The 25,000-nt window shown below is 34.5% G+C and overlaps 1 protein-coding gene across 1 annotated transcript in view; it reads left to right on the forward strand.

Moving 5' to 3' along the window:
* Positions 1-12,592: 12,592 nt before the first annotated feature.
* The window catches only part of LOC134228858 (protein sidekick-2-like), a gene marked incomplete at its 3' end in the record, with an annotated part of 27,000 nt that continues 14,592 nt past the window's right edge, over positions 12,593-25,000 (forward strand). Inside the window, exons 1-3 of the mRNA XM_062710551.1 lie at positions 12,593-12,629; positions 13,956-14,057; positions 15,573-15,748. Coding sequence (XP_062566535.1) covers positions 12,614-12,629; positions 13,956-14,057; positions 15,573-15,748 — 294 coding nt within the window. The remainder of the gene's footprint in view (positions 12,630-13,955; positions 14,058-15,572; positions 15,749-25,000) is intronic.

A 25,000-nucleotide genomic window follows, 5' to 3' on the forward strand; every position in this document is an offset into this window, starting at 1 on the left:
CAAACTTTTTTGGTAGGAAAGATACTCCTTATCAACAAGTGTGAGGTAGTTTAATTGCACATTTTTTTTATGCAAGTCTGCAAGTTAAGGAACTTGAAATTTTTTTTGCACTAGTTTCTTCTCCTATCGATTCAAAAAATTTTAAAGTGGGATGTACCCATATATGAATACCCTATATATTATTCTCACCATTCTAAGTATTTTTATCTCACCTCATTGAAGTGGAGGCTTATGTGAACCCCAGCTTCGGCATTCAAGGTTAAAGTTTTTGGTGCAGTTTTTTTATGTGGCACATTGATAAGAATGCATGCAAGATGCTTCTAGTGTTTTTCATTGTACCAGATAAGGTTTCAGGTGCTGCAATTTCAGGAAAGAAATGTTTTTGGAGTAAGTTAATGTTTCTGGTGCAGGTTAAAGGTTTTGGTGAAGGTCTCATATCCAAGTAACTAAAAACCCCTATGTTGACCAAACTTGTGTGGATGTTACATCTAAGGATTCGGCTTGCTTCAGATGCTGGATCTAACCTACATTTTCTAGATGAGTGTACAGGTTAAGGTTATTTTTTAAAAATAAGATGCTGGGTTTGAATTACATTTTCTGGATGAGTGACAGTTACCCGGGGCTTATTGCTCAAAGAGCAATTGCCGGCTTATGTCATCCTGTTCAAGGCAGGAAGTCAACCCCATAGTCGCCATTTTAAAGTTACGTGCAAAAATATAGTTCTTACTCTCAACCGCTTTTGAGATAATACAAACGCTAAATAAAGCAACAAAAATAAAACGATGTTTTATCTAATAGTATATAAATAAACATTAGTAGAAATGATTTTAAAACTTCAGTCCTAAGTCAAAAACATAGTTTAATTAGCGTAAGGATTTTTGATAATAGTTTATGTATTTGTACACATACGAGGTAAAGCAGGTGGGGGAACCAACTGGCCTGTTTGTTTACATTCAACTGCGGTACCAGATTAATTCTGATTCTGACAAAATGAACCGTGGTATTAGGATTTAAAAACTCACTGTCAGTGTCTTATCATTTATATTGATAGTTTTAAAATAATTTTTTTCATCGGAATATAAACGGGAATCATGTAAGAAATTCATTCTACTCTGTAAATGAGCCCGGCTCTCTGTACTTCTGAGTACTTTGCTTTTTTAAATTTTTTGGGTAAGTCTGTTTCCAAGTTAACTGCAAACCCCATACGATGAAAATTGCATAAATGTTGAGTTGCACACTACTATATAGAATATTAGTTTAATGTGGGACTTTGTCTTAACTAAAGACAACATTAATTGAGATGAGCTATGTAATTAAGGTTTTCCGTTTCCAACGGAAGACCTTCTCTGATTCTGATGATTAAGATTATTAAGGTCTTCCGTCTTCAGCGGAAGACCTTCTTGTTTTTCTTAGGTTTCCTTTTCACTTTTATTAAGGTCTTCCGGCTTCGCGGAAAACCTTTAGTGATTCTTAGGTTTCTTTTTCACTTTTTAAGGTTTTCCCGTTTTTAGCGGAAGACCTTCTTGTTATTCTTAGGTTTCTTTTCCACTATTTTTATTAAGGTCTTCCGTCTTCAGCGGAAGACCTTATTGTTTTTCTTCGGTTTCTTTTTCACTTTTATTATTATTTTTTTTTTTCTTACCGATTTTGTGAAAACCGCGTTTTCCAAAACGGCTCAACAAAATCTTATGAAATTTCAGGGGTATTGGAAACATCACTTTAACCTTATGCTTTTTTTTCCGTTTCGATGACGTCACTTCCGGTCTAGAGATATCGTCGATTTTCTGATTTTTAAGGGTCATTTTGTCCAAAATTTTCCCTAAAAACGGCTCTAGATAGAAACTTCAAACTTTGAGGCTAGGTAGAGCTATGTCTGGAGAGGTGCATCAGGTATATCAAATCCCGGAAAGGTGATTTTGTCGGCCTGGGCCATGGCCCAAAAAATAGACCTATCACAAATTTCAAAATTTCTCACCCCTTTTTTCTTCGATATTTTTTTACCTGAAAATATTTTGTGAAAACGTATAGAACACAAGAAGTGCAAAATTTTAAAAAGATCTTTCAAATGATATCTCGAAAAAAGGGCTGGCCCCTAAATTTAAGGGCCTAGAGGGGCCAACAGTTTTTTCTTTATATCTCAAAACGTATTAAGAATTTGTAATACGTCAAAGAAGCAAAGTTGTTCAAAATGACAAGCTTAATCTATTGAAGTCGTCAGAAAACGTCCGGCATCGTCATTTCCCGGGCCCAAAACCCGGGAAAAGTAGTCAAAAAAACCCGATTTTTGCCGTTCTTGACAAGTTTTTTGGTAACAAATGTCTCTAGAAGCAAAAAAATAATTTTTTCGTCCGTTGTCGTCACTTCCGCTCAAACCGGAAGTAGCAAAAAATTGCTTTTTTTTCTTTAAATTTAAACATAGCGTTAAAGGATTCAAACCATTTTTAGGCGTTATTTCTCATTTTTGTTAAAAATTAATGCTACTTCCGGTCAAACAGGACGGAAGACCTACTCGTTGCTTTGAAAGGGTTTTGCTCTAGTTGTTATTATTATTGTTTTTTCCCATTTTGTGCACCAATTTCCAAAAACGGCTGGATAATTTTTATAAACTTTCAGGACTAATAAAAAACATCAAAAAAACCCCTAAAGTAATTTTTTTGTTTTGATGACGTCACTTCCGGTTTTGAGATTTCCGCGATTTAGTGATTTTCGGGGGGTCTCATTGTCCATCATTTTTCTCTAAAATGCCTTTAGACAGAAACAATAGATTTTCAGCGATGATAGAGCAATGTGTGCTGATATGTCACACACCACTTTTTTTCCCTCCGGAAGTGAGGCATGTCGGCGTCGCCATGGCTAAAAAAAAGCCCTTTATCGAGGATTTAGAAATTTCTGACACCTTTTCTGCAATATCTTTTTACATGTAAACATTTTGTAAAGACATATAGAACAAAAGTTGTAGAGAATTCACGATTTTTCGAAAAATATCAACAATTAAGGGCTGGTCCCTATTAAAGGGCTAATAGGGGCCAAAAATTTTTTTTTTTTATATCTAAAAAAGTATTGAGAATTTGTAATACGTGAAAGAAGCAAAGTTCGGGAATGTCAAGTTTATCAATGATTTCGTCAAAATACGTCCGGCGACATCACTTCCTTTTAAACCCCAAAAGTAGTCAAAAATTGCATATTTTTGCCGTTCTTGACACGTTTTTGGGTTACATATGTCACTGGAAGCTTAACTCTTAATTTTCTGTCCGTCGACGTCACTTCCGGTCAAACCGGAAGTAGCCAAAAATGGCTTAATATTGCAATAATTAATATAGATTTGGAGGATTAAACCATTTTTATACTTCATTACTCTTTTTTTTTTAAATGAAAGTTGCAGATGTACTTCCGGTAAAACCCCGGCAAAAACCTACTCGTTGCTTTGCAACGAGCTCGGCTCTAGTCTTATTATTATTATTGTTTTTTTTCTTACCGATTTTGTGCACGCGATTTTTCAAAAAAGGCTAAATGGATTTCTATGAAATTTTCAGAACCAATGAGACACTACTTGAACTTGATTCATTTTTTTCGGTTTTGATGACGTCATTTCCCGGGGTTTGGAGTTTTCTGGATTTAGTGATTTTTAGAGGGTCATTTTGTCCGGCAGTTTTCTCAAAAAGCGCTTAACACAGACGCATGAAATTTTCAGTGATGCTAGAGCAACCTTTAAAGGGTATTAGGTATATCATAACTATCGGCAGTACAAAGCGCTGGCGCTCGCTAGGGTTAAAAAATAGTCCTTTTGGAATTTCAAAATTTTTAACACCTTTTCTACGATATCTTTTTACCTGGAAATATTTTGTTAAAGCATATAGAACAAAAGAAGTGTAGAATTTCAAGATCTTTCAAGTGATATCTTGAAAAAAGGGCTGGCCCCTAAAATAAAGGGCCGAGAGGGGCCGAAATTTTTTTCTTAAGATCTCAAAAAGTATTGAGAATTTGTAATACGTCAAAGAAGCAAAGTTGTTCAAAATGTCAAGCTCCATCTATTGGGTTTTTTTTCAAAATACGTCCGGCTCTACTTCCGGCCAAACCGGAAGTAGTCGAAAACGCGTATTTTTGCTGTTCTTGACAATTTTTTGGGTAACATATGTTTTGGGAGCATAAAATTAATTTTCCGTCCGTCGTCATCACTTCCGGTCAAACCTGAAGTAGCAAAAAAATTGCTTATTTTTGCATTAATTAACATGGCTTTAGAGGATTCAAACCATTTTTAGGCGTTATTTTCTTTTTTGTTAAAAAAGGGAAACCCCTTTTCCCAAATAAAAACGGAAGACCTACTCGTTGCTTTAAGGTTTTGCTCTAGTTATTATTAAGGTCTTCCGTCTTCAGCAGAAGACCTTATTGTTTTTCTTAGGTTTCTTTTCCACTATTTTTATTATTTTTTTTTTTTTTTAATTTTGTAGGGGATTTTTTTCAAAAAAGGCTTTATTTTTTTAAACTTTGGGTTGACAAAACTTTAAAAAGTCTAGACATAAAATTTTTTATTTTGATGACGTCACTTCCGGTTTGGAGTTTTCTGCGATTTAGTGATTTTTAGAGGGTCACTTTGTCCAGCAGTTTTCTCAAAAAGCACTTAACACAGAAGCATGAAATTTTCAGTGATGCTAGAGCAACCTTTGGAGAAATGCCCTTTATATATCACAACTACCGAAAGTACGAAGCGCCGGCGCTCGCTATGGCTCGAAAATTGTCCTATCATGAATTTCATAATTTCTAACACCTTTTCTACGATAACTTTTTACCTAGAAATATTTTGATAAAACATATAGAACAAAAGAAGTGTAGAATTGCATGATCTTTCAAATGATATCTATGAAAAAGGGCTGGCCCCTAAATTAAAGGATCCAGAGGGGCCAAAACGTTTTATATTGATATCTCAAAAAGTGTTGACAAATTTGTTAAGCATCATAGAAGGAAAGTTGTTCAAAATAATAAATAGCAGAGGCAGAGATCATTTAAAGTCGTTAAAATACCGTCATCTCCGGTCAGGCCGGAAGTATTTGTAAATGGCTCGTTTTTTTGCACACATAACCGTAAATGTCTATCAATCTCGATATCATCGTCTTCAGAATTAGACGGAAGACTTATTTGTTGCTTTGCAACAAGCTTCGTCTAGTTATTATTATTTTTTTCTTACCGATTTTTGTGCACGCCAGTTCTCGGAAACGGCTTGGTCGATTTTCACGAAACTTTCAGATCTGATAGATATTGGTCTGAACCTTATTGGAAATTTTTTATAAGTACGTCGTCACTTCCAGTCGTGAGATATGGACGATTTACTGATTTTAAGAGGGTCAGCTTGTCCGGGCAATCACTAAAAAACGAATGAAGATATTGACTTGAGATTTTCAGTGAAGGTAGAGGAAGGATTGCTAAATTGCTTTTTTGAGTCTCTATCTTTCCAGCGCAAAGGCGTTGAAGCTCGCCTGAGCTCGTTATAATTATTATTTTTCTGACCATCAAATTTTGTCATGTGATTTCTCGAAGACTACTGGATAGATTTTTATGAAATTTGCAAGAACAATGTGTTGCTATCTGCAGTTATTATATCCTGGAGATTTTTTGGAAATTCCTTTCTGGTGCCAAGTTACAGACAATTTTCTGATTTTGAAATGACATTTTGTTTGCGGATAATCTAAAGAATGGTAAAAGATATCACTGTGAAACTTTCAGGGATTATAGATCGTGATAAGTACTATCCAAGACGCGATCTTTTGTACGTCGTCTCTACTTCCTGTCGTAACGGCATGCAAAGAAAAAAACTCAAATTTTTGAACTTTTTTGTTTTTCAATGTTTTCAAATCATATTTGTATGGTTGATAGAAACATTTCTCATTAGGCTGAATATATAATTTGTTTGTAAATTGATGAATTCGAACTCGAGATATTAACATTCAAAAGTCTGAAGCGGGATCTTAATGGCGGCGGTCTCTGTCAATTCCGACATTTCGCAATAGGGGTTTACAGAGGCAGCCGAGCGTTTGCTTGAACGAAAGTAACATAAGGAGCAATTAAATGTGTAGGGATACTTGGATTGTCACGTCGAAGGTTCGTTGCAATTCGGTGTCAAACTACATTTATTATCCAAGGTCTACTTACAAGTCTTCTTTAATTGGTTTTGGTTGTATCTCAAAGTAGAAATAGAAAAGAATTAATGTGCAAATGAAGTACAATATCTATATCTTTTGTTTTGCATCACGGTAACACATAGCTGAAATCATAGTTATAATTAATAGTTTTTCAAGAATGTAGTAAGTAAAAAACGTGACCACTGTTTTCTAATGCACACTTGTGTCATATTAAATCAATAGAAAGGACAACTGTTACAATAAGAAAATATTTTATTTTAAAGATAACAATTTTTCAAAGACCGTTTAATTGACCTATATAAACATTTTATTTTCTCAATGCAAGTTATTGAACATAATGGAATCTTATTTTTTGACCCTCGTAGGGCGATCGGGGCATTTTTTTTTCGGTGAAACATACCACCTTTTTCATGAAAGTGTAAGTAATCGGAATAGTCAACTTTCGTGATTGAAAATTGAAAAATTAATCATTCATAGCTGTTTCACTGCTTTAGTTTTATTTGCCTTTATACGATTGATTGATTGATTGTATACTGTTTAACGTCCCTCTCCAGAATATTTCACTGATATGGAGAGGGCACCATTGCCGGTTAAGGGCTGCAAATTTGGGCCTATGCTCGGCACTCAGGGCCAATGAGCAGGGAGGGATCTTTATCCTGCCACACCTGCTGTGACACGGGGCCTCGGTCTATACCGTCTCATCCGAAGGACCATGAACATTCCAAGAGAAATTTGCTAAGATTTACTCGTTGCGTTTGGCGCGAAATTATGAATAGTGACCCTTCTTTCATAATTCCAAGACAGATTAACTGTTGCAGAATTATATGTACATACAAGTGAAGTAAGAGCAGTTGTTCAAATAGCGTAATCGATAAGCGTACTGGATTTTCACGCTAGTGACCCGTTTCAATTACCAGTGTGTCCAAAATATGTTATAGGTTATTTTATAGGTTATTTTTCGGAATCGGACAGAAGACCTACTCGTTGCTCGCAACGAGATCGTTTCTAGTTATTATTCTTTTTTTTCTTACCGATTTTGTGCAGGCGATTTCTTAAAAACGGCTTGATGGATTTTCATGAAACTTTCAGGACTTATGCAACATAACTTGAACCTTATGCATTTTTTTCCGATTTGATGACGTCACTTCCGGTTTGGAGATATTGTCGATTTTATCGTTTTTGAAGGGTCAGGTTGTCTCCAGACTTTCTCAATAATGGCTCAAGATAGAATCATGAAACTTTGAGGTATGATAGTCCTAAGTCTATAGATGTGCAAAATGTATTTCATTTTTATCGGAAGTGCCGCACGTCGGCGCTCGCTAGGGCCCGAAAATTGTGCTATCGCGAATTTCAAAATTTTAAACACCTTTTCTACGATATATTTTTACCTGGAAATATTTTGTTAAAACATATAGAACAAAAGAAGTGTAGAATTTCAAGATCTTTCAAATGATATCTTGTAAAAGGGGCTGGCCCCTAAAATGAGGGGCCTAGAGGGGCCAAAAGTTTTTTCTTTAAATCTCAAAAAGTATTGAGAATTTGTAATACGTCAAAGAAGCAAAGTTGTTCAAAATGTCAAGCTTTATCTATTAGAGTCGTCAAAATACGTCCGGCGTCGTCACTTCCGGCCAAACCGGAAGTAGTCGGAAAACGTGTATTTTTGCCGTTCTTGACAGGTTTTTGGATAACATATGTCTCTGGGAGCATAAAAATTAATTTTCCATCCGTCGGCGTCACTTCCGGTCAAACCGGAAGTAGCCAAAAATGGCTTATTTTGAAGGTTTTTGATGCAAAATTGAAATTATAAAGTCACTGGAGACGACTTAGCTCATTGCTTTCTTTTTTGATGTCACTTTCGGCACTTCCGGTTCAAAACCAAACAGATTCCGGCCAAACCGGAAGTAGTGGAAAAATGCGTATTTTTGCCTTCTTGACAAGTTTTTGGGTAACGTATGTCTCTCGGAGCATAAAAATTAATTTTCCGTCCATCATCGTCACTTCCGGTTAAACCGGAAGTAGCAAAAAATTGCTTATTTTTGCATTAATTAACATAACTTTATAGGATTTAAAGCATTTTTGGGCATTATTTCTCATTTTTGTTAAAAAAGAAAGCTACTTCCGGTCAAACAGGACGGAAGACCTACTCGTTGCTTTGCAACGAGCTAGCTCTAGTTCTTATTATTCTTTTTTTTTTCTCCTTTTCCTAGACGCCAACTTTGAGGCCTCATATTTCACTCATTTCTCATCGGATTTTGCTCAAATTTTCAGACATTATACACATCGATACACTCTATCAGAATGCCGTCTTATATTTCAAAAATATACTCCCGCTTTTGAGTTATTTCCCTTTAAATGAAAATTTATAGGCTTTCATTTCCAGATAAAGGCTCAGAGACCACAAAAACTGGAGCAGAAATTCTACTGATTTAGATAGCAGAAGGATTAAAGATCTGCATGCCAGTTTTTGTTTTTCGATTTCTTTATTCAAAATGGCGCTATATAGGGGTCAAAAAATTAGAACGCATAAAAGAGCGAAAAATTACACATATTTTACCTTTTATCTTGAAAACTAAAAATATTTTGTTAAGACATATTGAATAAAAGATGTGCATAATTGAAAGAGCTTTCATTTGATATCATTTAAAAGGGGCTGGTCCCTAAAATTAGGGATCTATGGGACTTGACATTTTTTGCTTTATAACTCAAAAACGGTAATACTATATATTTTGATATGGTTGTCGATGATAAAATTGTTCCTATATCATTTCTGGCCTATTAAAATATTATTTTGTTCGAGTCTTGTGTATGGTAGGAAAAAAACTAGATCCGTAAACATGGCACCGTTCTCATTTTGCTATTGAAGGAGAACTTTTTATGCGTATAATTGAAATAAACATGCCATAAGTAATAAATATTTTGCAACGCTGATCATATTTTTTTTTTTTTTGATTAGGTTTTAAATGTGTTTTTTGGTTCCGGTACAGAGTATTCGATGGCAACTTTTTCTTTTTATTAATAAAGATCTTTCCAAGAGAGAGAGAGAGTGATAGAAGTAGGAGTATCTTTTCTTTGTTTAAAATGAACACAAACAATTTAAATGAAAACAATATACACCCAGATCTCATAGAAACTTTTTAAAGAGTCAAATAATACACCATTATTTATTGCTTGATTCTCACATTCACCTGGAACACAGATTCTAAGCGTGTATACCATTACGTAATCTATCCGTCAATTACACGCGGCCGAGAAATCTAAAGCGACACTCCACGGTGAACCATTGACCCTGCAGTCGTAGGCAAAATAATTGATATATTAAAACCTTTCTACAACACGACAATTAATGAAAAATTCTTATTGTCGAATATTTGAGATTAATATGGTGGCTTAGATTTGTTTTAAATTTGAACGTGATGCATATTTTAACTAAAACAGCTATCTAGGTTTTGTGTTTGTTTACAATTACGCGACCAACCATTCTTTCCATCGCTTGTTGACATTAATTTCGCCGGGTGGTAGACGTGTCTAATTTACAAACTTACGGGAAAATATTATTTTCTTTAAGTAAATCGAATCTTTAAAAAAATCTTAAATTGTCTTAGGTTTGACTTCAGCACAAAACCCTGGGGCATTTACTTTACATGAACTCAGTACATTAATCATATTAATCAGTCTTCAGTTTTTAGATGTTCGTTAGCTCCATGTTTAATTTTACTTTTTATTTTGACGATTCATTGCGTAATTAGGACTATAGCGATCTGTGGTTACTTTACTTCAACCAATATTGAATTAAATACATAAGCTTTGCCCTTTTCACACACAAATAAATCCGTTTTCAACACAAATTTTCCCAAACACATTTTTTTTCCATCACAGATTTTTACCATGTCTATACCAATTTTAAACTTTTAAAGAGAATCTTCCGAATCATAGGGATAGAATTATAGCCAATGAAATGGATTAAACATCGATAGTTAACTCCGGCACGTGTAAACTTCGAAAGTGGATTCTGTGCTGCACCATGCATACTTATATTACAAGTTCGATACTAGTAAAGCTGAAAAAATAATTCAAGATTTGAAAGCCATGAACTTAATTTGTAAAATAATTTATTCAAATCCTGTAAATGATTAGTATACCCGGTAGTGTGCTAACATTGTAATTTTGTTCCCGTGATTAAATATCGGTACCAAGTTATACAATGTACATGTAAGTAGTAATAAACTCGCATCCTATGTCCAGAATCGAAAATTTAAGAACTTGTATAACAATCTGCAGCTACTGAATATCAAAAACTTATCATGTACACCTTTACAACCTAATTTAAATAATATCCGGCACCATAGTCAAACCATTTGTATCGTTTATCATATATAACTCAGTATTTTCTTTAAAATTATGAACTTATATCTAACACACATTACTTTTCCTGGTTTAAAAAAATAAATGTACGAAAGAAGGCAAGAGAGAGAGACATTTTGTTCAAGTATCAATTATTGTCTAATTTATTTTATTAAACATAACCCCCCTTTCTTATTTAAATTAAATTTATTTGTTGATTTTATTCAACTTAAAGCACAATATGTAAGTACTAAAAGTCCATGCATGGATGCTATTGTACATCAGGAATTTTCTTTTATCTTTATCCATGCATTTCTCCTTCAAGGAAAATAATTATGAATAAATTAATTGAAGGACGTGTATAAAACCATGTGGTTTGGGTTTGTCAATGTGTTTTAGATCATGATCAGCAAATCACAACTCCTTGGGCCTTTCTGTCTAACGGAATAATAATAATCTCGAATGTATTACATATACACCATAACTCCCCCATGCACCCCACGCCCTTTCCAAACTTAGAAATAAATATTCTTATTCAATGGACTGATAGTTGTACGTAGCCTAAACTTTCAACACCCCTACGAAATATTTCATAGGCAAAATTCTTGAATCATTTTTTTTTGGGGGGGGGGGGGATATGATTGATATGTTTTAACGTCCCTCTCAAGAATTTTATTTCACTCGAACGGAGATGCCATCATGCTTTTACCGGTGGAGAGCTTCAAATATCCTATAATCAGCACTTAAGGTCATTGAGGGGGGAGGGGGATCTTTTTCGTGCCAGCACCTTAAGCGACACGGGGCCTTGTTTTATACAGTTTTCAAACGTCCCACAGTGGGATTCGAACCCACGATGTAAGGATGAATCCTTATTTGCAACCCTTATTTTAGAACAGACGCTCTAATCAGTGCGCTATGAGGGCGACCTTGGATGATATATAAAGTTATCATTTCAATTTGGACAATTTTACTTTAGTTCCAAATAATTTATATGAATATGTCAATTAAAATTCACCTTATCAGGGTAAACGCTAAGGCCATTTTAACATTCAGGGCTAACTTACAGAAAAGTTTGTTTTTCCTGTCAGATCTTTGTTCATCTTTGAATAGCTTTTATTTTAATCTCATTTATTTGTAAAGGGGTTTGGGGAGTGATGCTACATAAATACAGAAAGTTGATGTTTGAAAAGACTGTCATTTTGCTCAGTTATTCTACAGTTGTTTATTACGTTCACGTACGTCTATTGTCAGTAAACATCAAATTATGATTGGAGGTCGTGTCATGACCCTGATCAAAGGTCTTTCTAGCAAATCTAGGTCACTGACGATACAAAAATGTTTAACACAACTTTGCAATTTATCATTGAGGTCATACTGAGAAGACATTTTTCACATAATGTTTAGTCCATTATTTATACAACTGCGTCATGTCCATAGCTCCAACAGAAGACCTATTCGTTGCTTTGCAACGAGCTTGCTCTAGTTTCTGATATATGTTTTAATGACTTTGAAATCCACTTCCACCGAAAGGTTCTATATTACACAGTGAAAGCTCTAACCACTGAGTCATGAGGGTGACTTTAACAAGTATTCATTTCAATGATCAATAACAAGGGATATGAAGTGATTTAGACAGCAACAATATATTGTTTTGAAAGTAATAGTGTACCCATTTTACAAAGACATTAACTCCTGGTAAATACTATGTTGTCAGTATCGTGACAATCAGTGGTACATCAAATGAACCAACTGGTGAAAAGAGGAGTGCAGTACACACAGAGACAATCAGAATTAACCCAACAAGTAAGAAGAAGATTTTATACTGCTAACAATTCTGATGAAAATATAACATAACATTTTGTTAGTAAGAATATAAAAAAATTTTCATTTGACTCAAGAGAATACTGAGGTATGTTAGCACCTGCCTTTGTTAATATTTATCAATTATATTTTTTTTCTTTTTAAGGACCGGGTCCACCTATTAATGTAAATTGTCCACAACATCCAAAGGACATCTCTTTAGAAATATCTTGGGAGCCTCCTACGAACCCTAATGGAGAGATTGTGATGTATCAGATTCACGTAAATCCTGGAGGTCTTACTATCAACACACAGACAATGTGACAAAATACAATGTCATGGGGTTAAGTGAAGGTATTTTTTTTCAGTTTTAATACAGCAAATGAAACCTGATACATAGGTAGTAGTAGAATCATTTAAGGATGACGTTTACTCACGTTTCAGAAAATAGAAAGGAAATTTTGTAAAGTATAATATGTATGTTAAATCAAAAATTGCTCTAAATGCATAAAATTACTTAGTTTTGACCAAATATCAATTAAAACATTAAATATTTTATTATTTGAAGAAAATATTCGGGAACAAAAATCAATGTATGGCAATGCAGAGGAAATTCAGACTAACTTTTTAATTTTTCATTTTTGTCAAAATCATTTATTTCTTGCAATATTAATCACAATGTAAAGGTTACATGTGTTTTTGAACATCATTTCACAAATATTATATGCGTTAAAGCTAATAAATTATGGAAAATAATTGAATTCTATGAAATAAAGAAATTCAAAAATATGAACAAAAACCATTCCAGACAACATATCTCAATTATTTGATCATTGACCCCATATAATGTTAATACCATGAGAATTAGGGCAACAAAAGTAACCTGATTCTATAAATAATTTTGAGTTCTTATCAGTCAGATTTTTTTAATATTCGATTATAAATGGGGAAAAAATATAAAGATGACAGAGGAAATTCGGACTGTAATAATTATCAAATTTATGGTCAAAACTCTAATCATTTCTTTATATGAAGCAACACTGTTCAATTGCTTTAATATTTCATTATCTAAAAAGCTTTGTTACTTGTAATATTTGTGAGTGAAGAAAATATTGGTCATAGTGTGAAGAATTGAGGTATTTCCCGTAAAATACTCAGGGGCCACTAGCATGAAAAGTAGGTCATTGACCTAGTAATTTGAAATTGAAATTTAACACCAGAATTATAGGTGTACAATGTGCAATATGTGGTTTTTCGTTCTTATCAGTGGAATTTTTAGTCCGCTGAGTAAAGGTATTCCTTAATGCTATTTTTTTCAAACTATTAGTGAAGGATGAGGAAACATAAGCATGAGAAAGATCAATTTTATGATTTTATGAAAATGATACCTTATTTCTTTAACAAAATCAAAACATTTCACACAGTGAAAGTCATAATTCAGGAAATATAAAATATAAATACATCACAGATATATAAGAAATAAGGTATCATTTAAAAGCATATATCGGGTTATAAATACGGGATGGTACGAGATCAAATACTAGTACGAGTATACTATAATATAAAGTCTTATTTGATCTTGCGAACAACCTGTTTTATATCCTGATAGATGTTTGAAAATGATACCTTATTTCTTAAATAATTAGATTAAGTTAATGTCATTCAATATTTATATTTCAGAGGTAATGTATAATTTCACTGTCCGGACAATTAACGATGCAGAGGAAGCACAAAAAGTTAGTGATCCCAGTGAGGTTATCAACTGTTCAACTAAGGCTGGAGGTAAATGAATATACAAACTGACTAGAGAGCAAAAACTTTGCGTATTAGTTGGAGCAACTGAAAGTCACTTGTTTATTTTTGGTTTTCTTGGAAGTGTAAAATTTGGCATTTTGTCTGCTTGAAGGTGTGCCAATAATTTTTGCCTAATTTATTTTAGCAGACAAGATTTCAGCTCATTACAAATAAACACTAAGAAGGGTACTGACTATATTAGCGATCAAAATTTAAGCGGGCTACCATAAAACGCAAAAAAATTAGCACCCCACTAAAAAAAAACCCGCTATACAGAATATAGGAATAGGGACTCAAAAATTGGAGAGTTAAAGACATGAAAAATTTAAAAGTCTGAAAGATATTTATTTTTATTAATTTTGCTTTATTGATCTATAAGGTTAGCATAATAGCTGAGATAGTGAGTGTTTACTTACACAACAAGATATAAATAAATGTTAAACATGACAATTTTACATGAGTATGAGTGTATAAGATATTTTGAAATCTTCTCAGGAATTGAAAAATCATGATTAATCATATTCATTTAGAGGCATCCTCAGATACTGAATATTAAAATTTGTTTCTCTCCCCTGGGAATAGGGTTGGGCTACATTGGGCAGTTCAAGTTTGCATGGGCATATCTGGAAAAGTCTTCCTAAATTTTCTTCTCAAATAGAGGAATGCCATGATCATGCAGTTACATAATGGGGATGTAGACTACTAGTAAGCTAGCTCTATAATCTCCGCAATACACTGTAGTAGGGATAATATTAGTTACACAGTCAGTTAGTGACCTAATACGGATTAATACAGTGTCTGAAATGGAAATCCGTATTGGGCGAGGCGAAGCCGAGTCCCAATACGGATTTCCATTTCACACCCTGTATGAATCCGTATTAGGTCACTAACTGACTGTGTTACGAATTTATCCCGCTGAAGACCTTTTACAATATAAAAAAAATATTTGTGCATATTACGAAAATATTAAGTTTTAATCCAATAACAATCAACATAAAATGTTACGTTAACAAGAAAATTAACTAAACTACCTACGTAAACCGTTTCTTAGCCGCCATTTTTATTTACAATAACAACGCTTCGAACGGAATCGCGTGCCCGATTTTCACATTACGCCTCGACCGAGACGTAATACGGAAACTGAGACCTAATACGGAAAATTTCAGGGCGTTCACGTGATTAGCTTTTATCCAATCAGTAATCGACAAATTTGTCTGAAGCGGGATAAATGCAGATATTAAGAACTAATACAATTGTTTAAATTTATGTATAGAAGCTAGTATAAAATATATTGAAGATTTTTATTGTTACTAAACCATTTTGTTTATTGAATTTGATATTTATGTATCAATAAAACTATACATGTATAATAAGTAAATAAATCAATGTTTGATATGAAAAAGATCATCATTACCGGTATATTTAAAGCACTGTTTAAAAAAAAAATTTAAACAAGGTAGTTTTTCTTGAAATATTGGCATTCTTATTTATTTCCAATTTTAGTATCTACCCCTCCAACAAAGTTGAATATAAGTGATATTGGTGGCAGAGGTTTTATGATTAGTTTTGAAAAACCTGTAAATGTGAGCGGTCAGTTAGCTGGATACAGAATCGTTATCCTGGAAGGATCCATCTGTGTACAAGAGATCTTTCTTGTAGGAAACTGTCCACAGTGTGAGGTAAGGAACAGATATATACATAAATATTAAAGAATGGAGGCGTACAAGGTGAGGACAATCCCCCACTCTGAGGAAAGACATTTCTCGATTCTAAAAGTTGTATTTTTCAATATTATATTGTGTATATCATCTTTACACATTTAATTCTGTATTTCACTGCTTTAATATTTTATTAATAATTTATTTTTCACTCATGTTTTTATGATATGTGAAAACAAAAAAGAAAAAGCTTCATGTATGACTCAAACTCTCTCCATAGCGCAGGGTTTAGGCCAAGACCAAGCACTTTAACCACTATGCTATGAAGTACATGCATTATAGACGTCTGTCAATGTGATTTAAAGGAAGCGTACATTTTTTCAGAAATTTGCGATTTTCATATAGAATGGCTTCATGCATATTCCATTTTTTGGACAAATGAAATAGATTTCACAGTTACGTTTCCATCATTTAAGTGTTAACAAAAAATGGAGACTTGACCAATTCATGTTCAAAATTCATTTTTAGCTCACCTGAGCCGAAGGCTCAAGTGAGCTTTTCTGATCACATTTTGTCCGTCGTCCGTCCGTCTGTCCGTCTGTCTGTCTGTCCGTCTGTAAACTTTTCACATTTTCGACTTCTTCTCAAGAACCACTGGGCCAATTTTGACCAAACTTGGTACAAAGCATCCTTGGGTGATGGGGAATCTAAATTGTAAAAATGAAGGGACATATCCCCTCGCAAGGGGAGATAATCAAGAAAAGACAAAAATAGGGTTGGGTCATTAAAAAATCTTCTTCTCAAGAACCACTGGGCCAGTAAAGCTGAAACTTATATGAAAGGATCCTGGGGTAGTGTAGATTCTAAATTGTTCAAATCATGACCCCCGGGGGAAGGGCGGGGCCACAATGGGGAATCAAAGTTTTACATAGAAATATATAGGAAAAATCTTTGAAAATCTTCTTCTCAAGAACCACTGGGCCAGAAAAGCTGAAACTTATGTGGAAGCATCCTGGTATAGTGTAGATTCTAAATTGTTCACATCATGACCCCCGGGGGAAGGGCGGGGCCACAATGGGGAATCAAAGTTTTACATAGAAATATATAGGAAAAATCTTTGAAAATCTTCTTCTCAAGAACCACTGGGCCAGAAAAGCTGAAACTTATTTGAAAGCATTCTGGTATAATGTAGATTTTAAATTGTTCAAATCATGACCCCCGGGGGGAGGGTGGGGCCACAATGGGGAATCAAAGTTTTATATAGAAATATATAAGAAAAATCTTTGAAAATCTTCTTTTCAAGAACCACTGGGCCAGAAAAGCTGACACTTATGTGGAAGCATCCTGGTAAAGTGTAGATTCTAAATTGTTCACATCATGACCCCCGGGGGAAGGGCAGGGCCACAATGGGGAATCAAAGTTTTACATAGAAATATATAGGAAAAATCTTTGAAAATCTTCTTTTCAAGAACCACTGGGCCAGAAAAGCTGAAACTTTTGTGGAAGCATTCTGGTATAATGTAGATTCTAAATTGTTCAAATAATGACCCCCAGGGGAAGGGCGGGGCCACAATGGGGAATCAAAGTTTTATATAGAAATATATAGGAAAAATCTTTGAAAATCTTCTTCTCAAGAACCACTGGGCCAGAAAAGCTGAAACTTATGTGGAAGCATCCTGGTATAATGTAGATTCTAAATTGTTCAAATAATGACCCTCGGGGAAGGGCGGGGCCACAATGGGGAATCAAAGTTTTACATAGAAATATATAGGAAAAATCTTTGAAAATCTTCTTCTCAAGAACCACTTGGCCAGAAAAAGTGAAACTTATGTGGAAGCATTCTGGGGTAGTGTAAATTCTAAATTGTAGGAATCATGACCCCCGGGGGAAGGGCGGGGCCATTATAGGGAATCAAAGTTTTACATAGAAATATATAGGAAAAATCTTTGAAAATCTTCTTCTCAGGAACCACTGGGCCAAAAAAGCTGAAACATATGTGCCCATGGAAGGATCATGGGGTAGTGTAGATTTCAAAATGTCTAAATTATGATCAGTGGGGTAGGGTGGGGATGCATTATGTATAACAAGGGGGAAATCTGGTAAAGAACAGAATGGTCAAAGCTTCTCAGGTGAGCGATGTGGCCCATGGGCCTCTTGTTTATAGCTCCAGTAAACCCATCTTCCATGAAATATGCTTAACTGTCAATTTTGAAATAAAAGATTATCAAATAATAAGTCGTTCAGTAAAATAAAATGATAAAATGTTTTGAAGATGACATTACTGAGAACATGATTTTAGAAAAATATAACTTTTTCTGTGAAATTTGAACATTGAGATTGGAAGTATTTTGTCTCAGAACGGGGGATTGTCCATGCCTTAATATACACCCTCTTTCTTTATCCAAGAAAAAAAGAAAAATTTAGGCAAATTAAAGATAAAATCATTGAAATTTAGGCAAATTAAAGATAAAATCATTGATGCAAGTGTGTTTTTTATAACCAAGGCCTTACTCCATTAGAACCAACTGCGGGATGTGGAGAACAGTCCTTCAGATGAGAACCATAAAACTGAAAGAAGCCATAAATTGCTTACATTTGCTGAATCAGATATCCACATGTACAAAAGACTTCCTGCTTTCTTATTTAATGATTTTTGGAACAAGCATATATTCATATAATAAAAAACCCTGTCAGCTTTACAAAGCCTGTATGGATATCTATAAAGTTTAAAGAGATTTGTGCTTTTGGATATTATTATACCCGCACTTTCGAAAGAAAGTTCGGGTATATTGTTGTTACTCATGTCCGTCCGTCCGTCCGTCCGTCCGTCCGTCCGTCTGTCACACTTTTCTTCCCTGAACTCCTCCTACATTTTTCACAGTAGCTTAATCATCCTTTGGGAGATGGTTGGGGGTGTCATGTAGATGTGCAGTAAGGTTTCGGAATTTTGATTTTGCCCCGGGGGATCAAATGGGGGTCAAAAAATGACGTTTTTTATACAAAAAGTCCCTTCTTCCCTGAACTCCTCCTACATTTTTCACAGTAGCATAATCATCCTTTGGGAGATGGTTGGGGGTGTCATGTAGATGTGCAGTAAGGTTTCGGAATTTTGATTTTGCCCCAGGGGATCAAATGGGGGTCGAAAAATGACGTTTTTTATATAAAAAGCCCCTTCTTCCCTGAACTCCTTCTACATTTTACTCAGCAGCCTAATCATCTTTTGAGAGATGGTTGGTGGTGTCATGTAGATGTGCAGTAAGGTTTCGAAATTTTGATTTTGCCCCGGGGGATCAAATGGGGGTCGAAAAATGACGTTTTTTATACAAAAAGCCCCTTCTTCCCTGAACTCCTTCTACATTTTACTCAGCAGCCTAATCATCTTTTAAGAGATGGTTGGTGGTGTCATGTAGATGTGCAGTAAGGTTTCGGAATTTTGATTTTGCCCCGGGGGATCAAATGGGGGTCGAAAAATGACGTTTTTTATACAAAAAGCCCCTTCTTCCCTGAACTCCTTCTACATTTTACTCAGCAGCCTAATCATCTTTTGAGAGATGGTTGGTGGTGTCATGTAGATGTGCAGTAAGGTTTCGGAATTTTGATTTTGCACCAGGGGATCAAATGGGGGTCGAAAAATGATGTTTTTTATACAAAAAGCCCCTTCTTCCCTGAACTCCTTCTACATTTTACTCAGCAGCCTAATCATCTTTTGAGAGATGGTTGGTGGTGTCATGAAGATGTGCAGTAAGGTTTCGGAATTTTGATTTTGCCCAAGGGGATCAAATGGGGGTCGAAAAATGACGTTTTTTATACAAAAAGCCCCTTCTTCTCTGAACTCCTTCTATATTTTACTCAGCAGCCTAATCATCTTTTGAGAGATGGTTGGTGGTGTCATGTAGATGTGCAGTAAGGTTTCGGAATTTTGATTTTGCCCCGGGGGATCAAATGGGGGTCGAAAAATGACGTTTTTTTATACAAAAAGCCCCTTCTTCCCTGAACTCCTTCTACATTTTACTCAGCAGCCTTATCATATTTTAAGAGATGGTTGGTGGTGTCATGTAGATGTGCAGTAAGGTTTCGGAATTTTCATTTTGCCCGGGGGGTGGGGGGATGGGGATCAAATCGAGGTAGAATTTTTATAATTTTTTTTTTTTTACATATATTTGACATGTTTAATCACCCTGCTTTCAAGAACTTCCCTAATATCTTATGCTGCAATAGCTTTAAACCATGATCATTTAGAAAATGATTGGTTTGTTTTGTGTATGTGTAAAATGGTTTCAAAATTTGAATTTTCATATGGATGGCAAAAAGGGGCTGGAATAATATGGCACCTCCCTAACCCTGGTGGTCATGATTTGTACAAACTTGAATCTACACCTCTTGAGAATATTTCCATATTAATCATGCTCTTGGTGTTCCTGAAAAGAAGAACTTTAAAGATGTGTTTCCTTTTATTCCTAAATAAAACTTTGATCCCTAATTGTGGCCTGACCCTAGCCTGAGGTGATGATTTGAAAAACTAGAAATATGTCTATAGGACATGAATGTCCCGCCAGATGTGTATTACTAATGGTACATTAAACAAGAGGCCCATGGGCCACATTGCTCACCTGAGTACTGAAGCTAAGAAAAAGTAGAAATTGGTTTATAATTGAAAAGTTAAAATCCAAAAGTATCCCATGATCAATCATGGATTTGCTTTTCTTCAAAGAATTTTCCATATATTTCTATGTAAAACTTTGGTCGGCCATTTTGGCCCCGCCCTACCCCCTGGGGTCATGATTTGTACAAATTTTTGAATCTACACTACCTGAAGATGCTTCCATATAAATATGATGAATTATGGATTTGTCATTCTTGAGAAGAAGATTTTTAAAGAATTTTCCCATAAATTTCTATGTAAAACTTTGGTCGGCCTTTTTGGCCCCGCCCTACCCCCAGGGTCATGATTTGAACAAACTTGAATCTTCACTACCTGAGGATGCTTCCATATAAATTTGATGAATTATGGCTTTGTCATTCTTGAGAAGAAGATTTTTAAAGAATTTTCCTATATATTTCTATGTAAAACTTTGATCAGCCATTTTGGCCCTGCCCTACCCCCGGGGGTCATGATTTGAACAAACTTGAATCTACACTATCTGAGGATGTTACTCCATAAGTTTCATCTTTCCTGGCACAGTGGTTCTTGAGAAGAAGATTTTTAAAGAATTTTCCAATATATTTCTATATAAAACTTTAGTCGGCCATTTTGGCCCTGCCCTACCCCCGGGGGTCATGATTTTAACACATTTGAATATTCACTACCTGAGGATGTTAACCCATAAGTTTCATCTTTCCTGGCATAGTGGTTCTTGAGAAGAAGATTTTTAAAACATGCCACCAAATTTTCATTAATTCCCAGTTATCTCCCCTTGAATGAGGGCATGGCCCTTCATTTGAAAAAACTTGAATCCCCTTCACCCAAGGATGCTTTGTGGCAAGTTTGGTTGAAATGGCCCAGTGGTTCTTGAGAAGAAGTCGAAAATGTGAAAAGTTTACAGACAGCTAAACAGACAGACAGACGCCGGACAAAATATGATCAGAAAAGCTCACTTGAGCCTTCAGCTCAGGTGAGCTAAAAACTAAAAACTAAAATTTGTATTTGTGTATAAAGTTTGATGAAAATATCTTAAACAGTTTTTTTTTCAGAATTGAAACTAAAATATAAATAAATTGGATATAGATAATAAATTCTCATCAAATTATGTATAAGTGCATGTTAAACATAAAAATGTCTTAAATTATTTCTTAAAAACTAAGCAAAATACATATTAAAGAGGAGGGAGGTCAAGGTCACAGGAATGTGCAAGATGAAGTTTTTGATGCAGCTGAATAGCTCTCACTAATACATATTAGCTTATTATGTTTGATAAAAATATCTTTAATGATTTAATAAAAGTGAGCTTAACACTTTGTTTTAAGAAAAGAGAAGTCAAAGGAAAGGTTGTGGTCAAAATGTTGTTCTAGCTGAAAAGCTTACATCAGTGTGAATTTACTATTATCAAATGAATTTTGATAAAAATATAATTAATGGTTTATTTGAAACTTAGATAAACACATATTTTAAAAAGTGAGGTCAAGGTCAAAAGAAAATTCAAGGTCAAAATAAGTTAATGCAATAATAGCTCTCATCAGTATGTATTAGCATATGAAGTTTGATTAATATATCTTGAACTGTTTATTCAAAACTGATCTAGTCTAAGACAGTGAGGTCAAGATCACAGGAAATGTCAAGGTAAAAAAGAGTGAAGCATTGTAAAGCTTTAATTGCTTACATCAGTATGTATCATCATGTGAAGTTTCATTACACAACTTGAATCATTATGGTTTCTCTAAAATAAAGCTAAACACTAATTTTAAGAAAAGTTAAGTAAAGGTGAAAGGAAAGTAAAGGTAAACAAGATGTGTTTGTGAAACACTATGCGCCCGGCGGAAACAAGGTTCAAAAAATCTATTTTTAGCATATTGGTCACAGTCAAGGTCACAAGGTCACTGGCCGTGGTGTCATTTGAAAGAACTTAATCAGTGGAGTATGCATCCCAAATATGAAGTCCCTATCTACTATGGTTTAAAAGTTATGGCCAAAAGTGTAAAAAGCTATTTTTAGCAAATAGGTCACAGTCAAGGTCATTGACCATGGTGTCATTTGAAAGAATTTAATCAGTGGAGTATGCATCCTAAATATGAAGTTCCTATCTCCTATGGTAAAAAAGTTATGGCAAAAAGTGTAAAAAGCTATTTTTAGCATCTAGGTCACGGTCAAGGTCACAAGGTCATTGACCATGGTGTCATCTGAAAGAACTTAATCAGTGGAGTATGCATCCCAAAAATGAGGTTCCTATCTCCTATGGTTCAAAAGTTATGGCAAAAAGTGTAAAAAGCTTTTTTTAGCATATAAGTCACAGTCAAGGTCACAAGATCATTGACCTTGTTGTCAACTGAAAGGGCTTTATTAGAGGAGTATGCATACCAAATATCAAGTCCCTATCTCCTATGGTTAAAGAGTTATGACAAACAGTGGAAAAAGCTATTTTTAGCATATAGGTCACAGTCAAGGTCACAAGGTCATTGACCTTGATGTAATTTGAAAGGACTTTAATAGTGGAGTATGCTTACCAAATATGAAGTCTCTATCTCTTATTGTTCAAAAGTTATGGCCAAAGTTAAAGTTGACAACAGACAAACAGATAAACAGACAAACAGACAAACAGACAGGACAAAAACAATATATGCCCGGGATCTATCGATCCGGGCGCATAAAAAATATTGCCACAGTTGGATAGTTTACATCAGTATATGCATCAGCATATGAACTTTGATAAAATATCTAGAAAGTAATTTCTTTGAGCTCGATGGAAAGACAGATGGAAGGGTGGAGGACAGACATGACAAAAACTAATACATGTATTCCTAATCATGGCGTAGCATAAAAAACTTGAATATACATTATATGAGGATGTTTCCATATCAAGATTATAGATGCAAATTCAAAGAATTGTGGTCCTTTGCTTTCTGTGTTTAAGTGAATGGGATGCCATAATTTATGGCAGATTGTGTATCAAATATGCATCCCTATCATATGTCACTTTATGAAAATTAGGTCAAAGGGGGGAAATCATCGCATGCTCGAAATATTTTGTTGCAGGTAAAGTACATGTCAAATATGAAAGACCCATCTCTTTTCAATCAAAAGTTATATATATATAAATATATAATATAATATTTTTGAAAAGTAGGTTGAACTTCTACGTCAAGATCAGAAAGTCAAAAGTCATGATATATTTAGAAAAGTCTTTTCACATGTAATATACATGTATAATTTAAATGCCATATCTTTTCTCTTTCAAAATGATTAATTTAAAATGTTATTTTTTGGAAAGTAGGTAAAATTTTGAGGTCAAGGTCTCACTTGGGTTAAAAAATCATAGTACATTTAGAAAGTTTTGTGGTAATGTACATGTGAAATATAAAAGCCCTATCTCATATTATTCAAAAGTTATGATCAGGGTTAAATTTATTGTGACAGATGCACATACTGTCTCTATGATCTCTTGATCTCTATGTTGTTAAATAACAACAAAAGAGATGTTAATAAACTGGTAAACTGGTCAAAGATGGCCAGACTGACAGACAAATAAGATTTATTATTACCTAACTTACTATCTAAATTATAATTAGGCATTTTGAACTGTTTCACGGTTTACTTTATGTTTTTGTGTGATCATGAAACAGTGAACTGTTGACCGGTCCACAGAATGAACTGTTGACTGGTTAAAGCGTCATTGTGATATTCAAGCGTTTTGATGATCACGACATCACTATTTACCTGCTCTATAATGAATTAAATTTAATCAAAACACACAAACAATAAATTTATTAAGTATTACTTAAAAATAAAAATATTAATTTAGTCTTTATATTATGTATTCAGCTAATTAATAGACAAGTATGTGAATAAACAATTGTGAAAACTTTTTATTGATTGTTTGTGTGTTTATATTCCAATTTAATTAATTATATAGTAGGTTAGGTAATAAAACACTTATTCAATGACTACTCGGTGAAACAGTCAAACTGTTGTCCCTCAGTAGTACGTGGGGGAGACCTGGGAAACTGTTGCCCTTGGCCTTCGGCCTTGGGCAACAGTTTCCCAGGTCTCCCCCACTACCTCGGGACAACAGTTTGACTGTTTACCTCGTAGTCATTAAATAAGTGTATAATGTTCCCTCCCTTTCCCCCAAAACGGGGGACAATAATGCCCTTGCTGTTCTTGAGAAGAAGATTTATGATGGAAAAAATCCCCTGCATATTTCTTAACACAAATCAATATTGTGTTTTTATGTCATTTAATTGTTTGTTTGTTGTTAAACATCCCTCTCAGGAATTTTTCACTCAAATGGAGACACCCCCACTTGAAAAATAATGAGGACAAGTTGGATTTGAGGTCAACATTCATTTTAGGAGTTTTCAACCATTAAGACGTAAAGAGACAGGAACTCGATCCTTCCCTTCACCCCATCCCAGACCCCTGTTTATATTCATGACATGTATGCAAACTACTGCTTGTTTTACATTTTTAAAAAAATATGTTAATAGCCTATATACAAATACTTTAATGTGGTCCATCTCTTTGAATGATTTTCATTCCTAATTCTAGGAGGATGGGTTGATGAATGAAATGTCAAGCAATCTTATCATTGATGCACTTTTATTTCATTTAATGCAGTCATA

Source organism: Saccostrea cucullata, unplaced genomic scaffold (genome assembly GCF_032062105.1).
Source record: "Saccostrea cucullata isolate Sc308-1 unplaced genomic scaffold, CSIRO_AGI_Scuc_v1 ctg5012, whole genome shotgun sequence".
Taxonomy (NCBI): domain Eukaryota; kingdom Metazoa; phylum Mollusca; class Bivalvia; order Ostreida; family Ostreidae; genus Saccostrea; species Saccostrea cuccullata.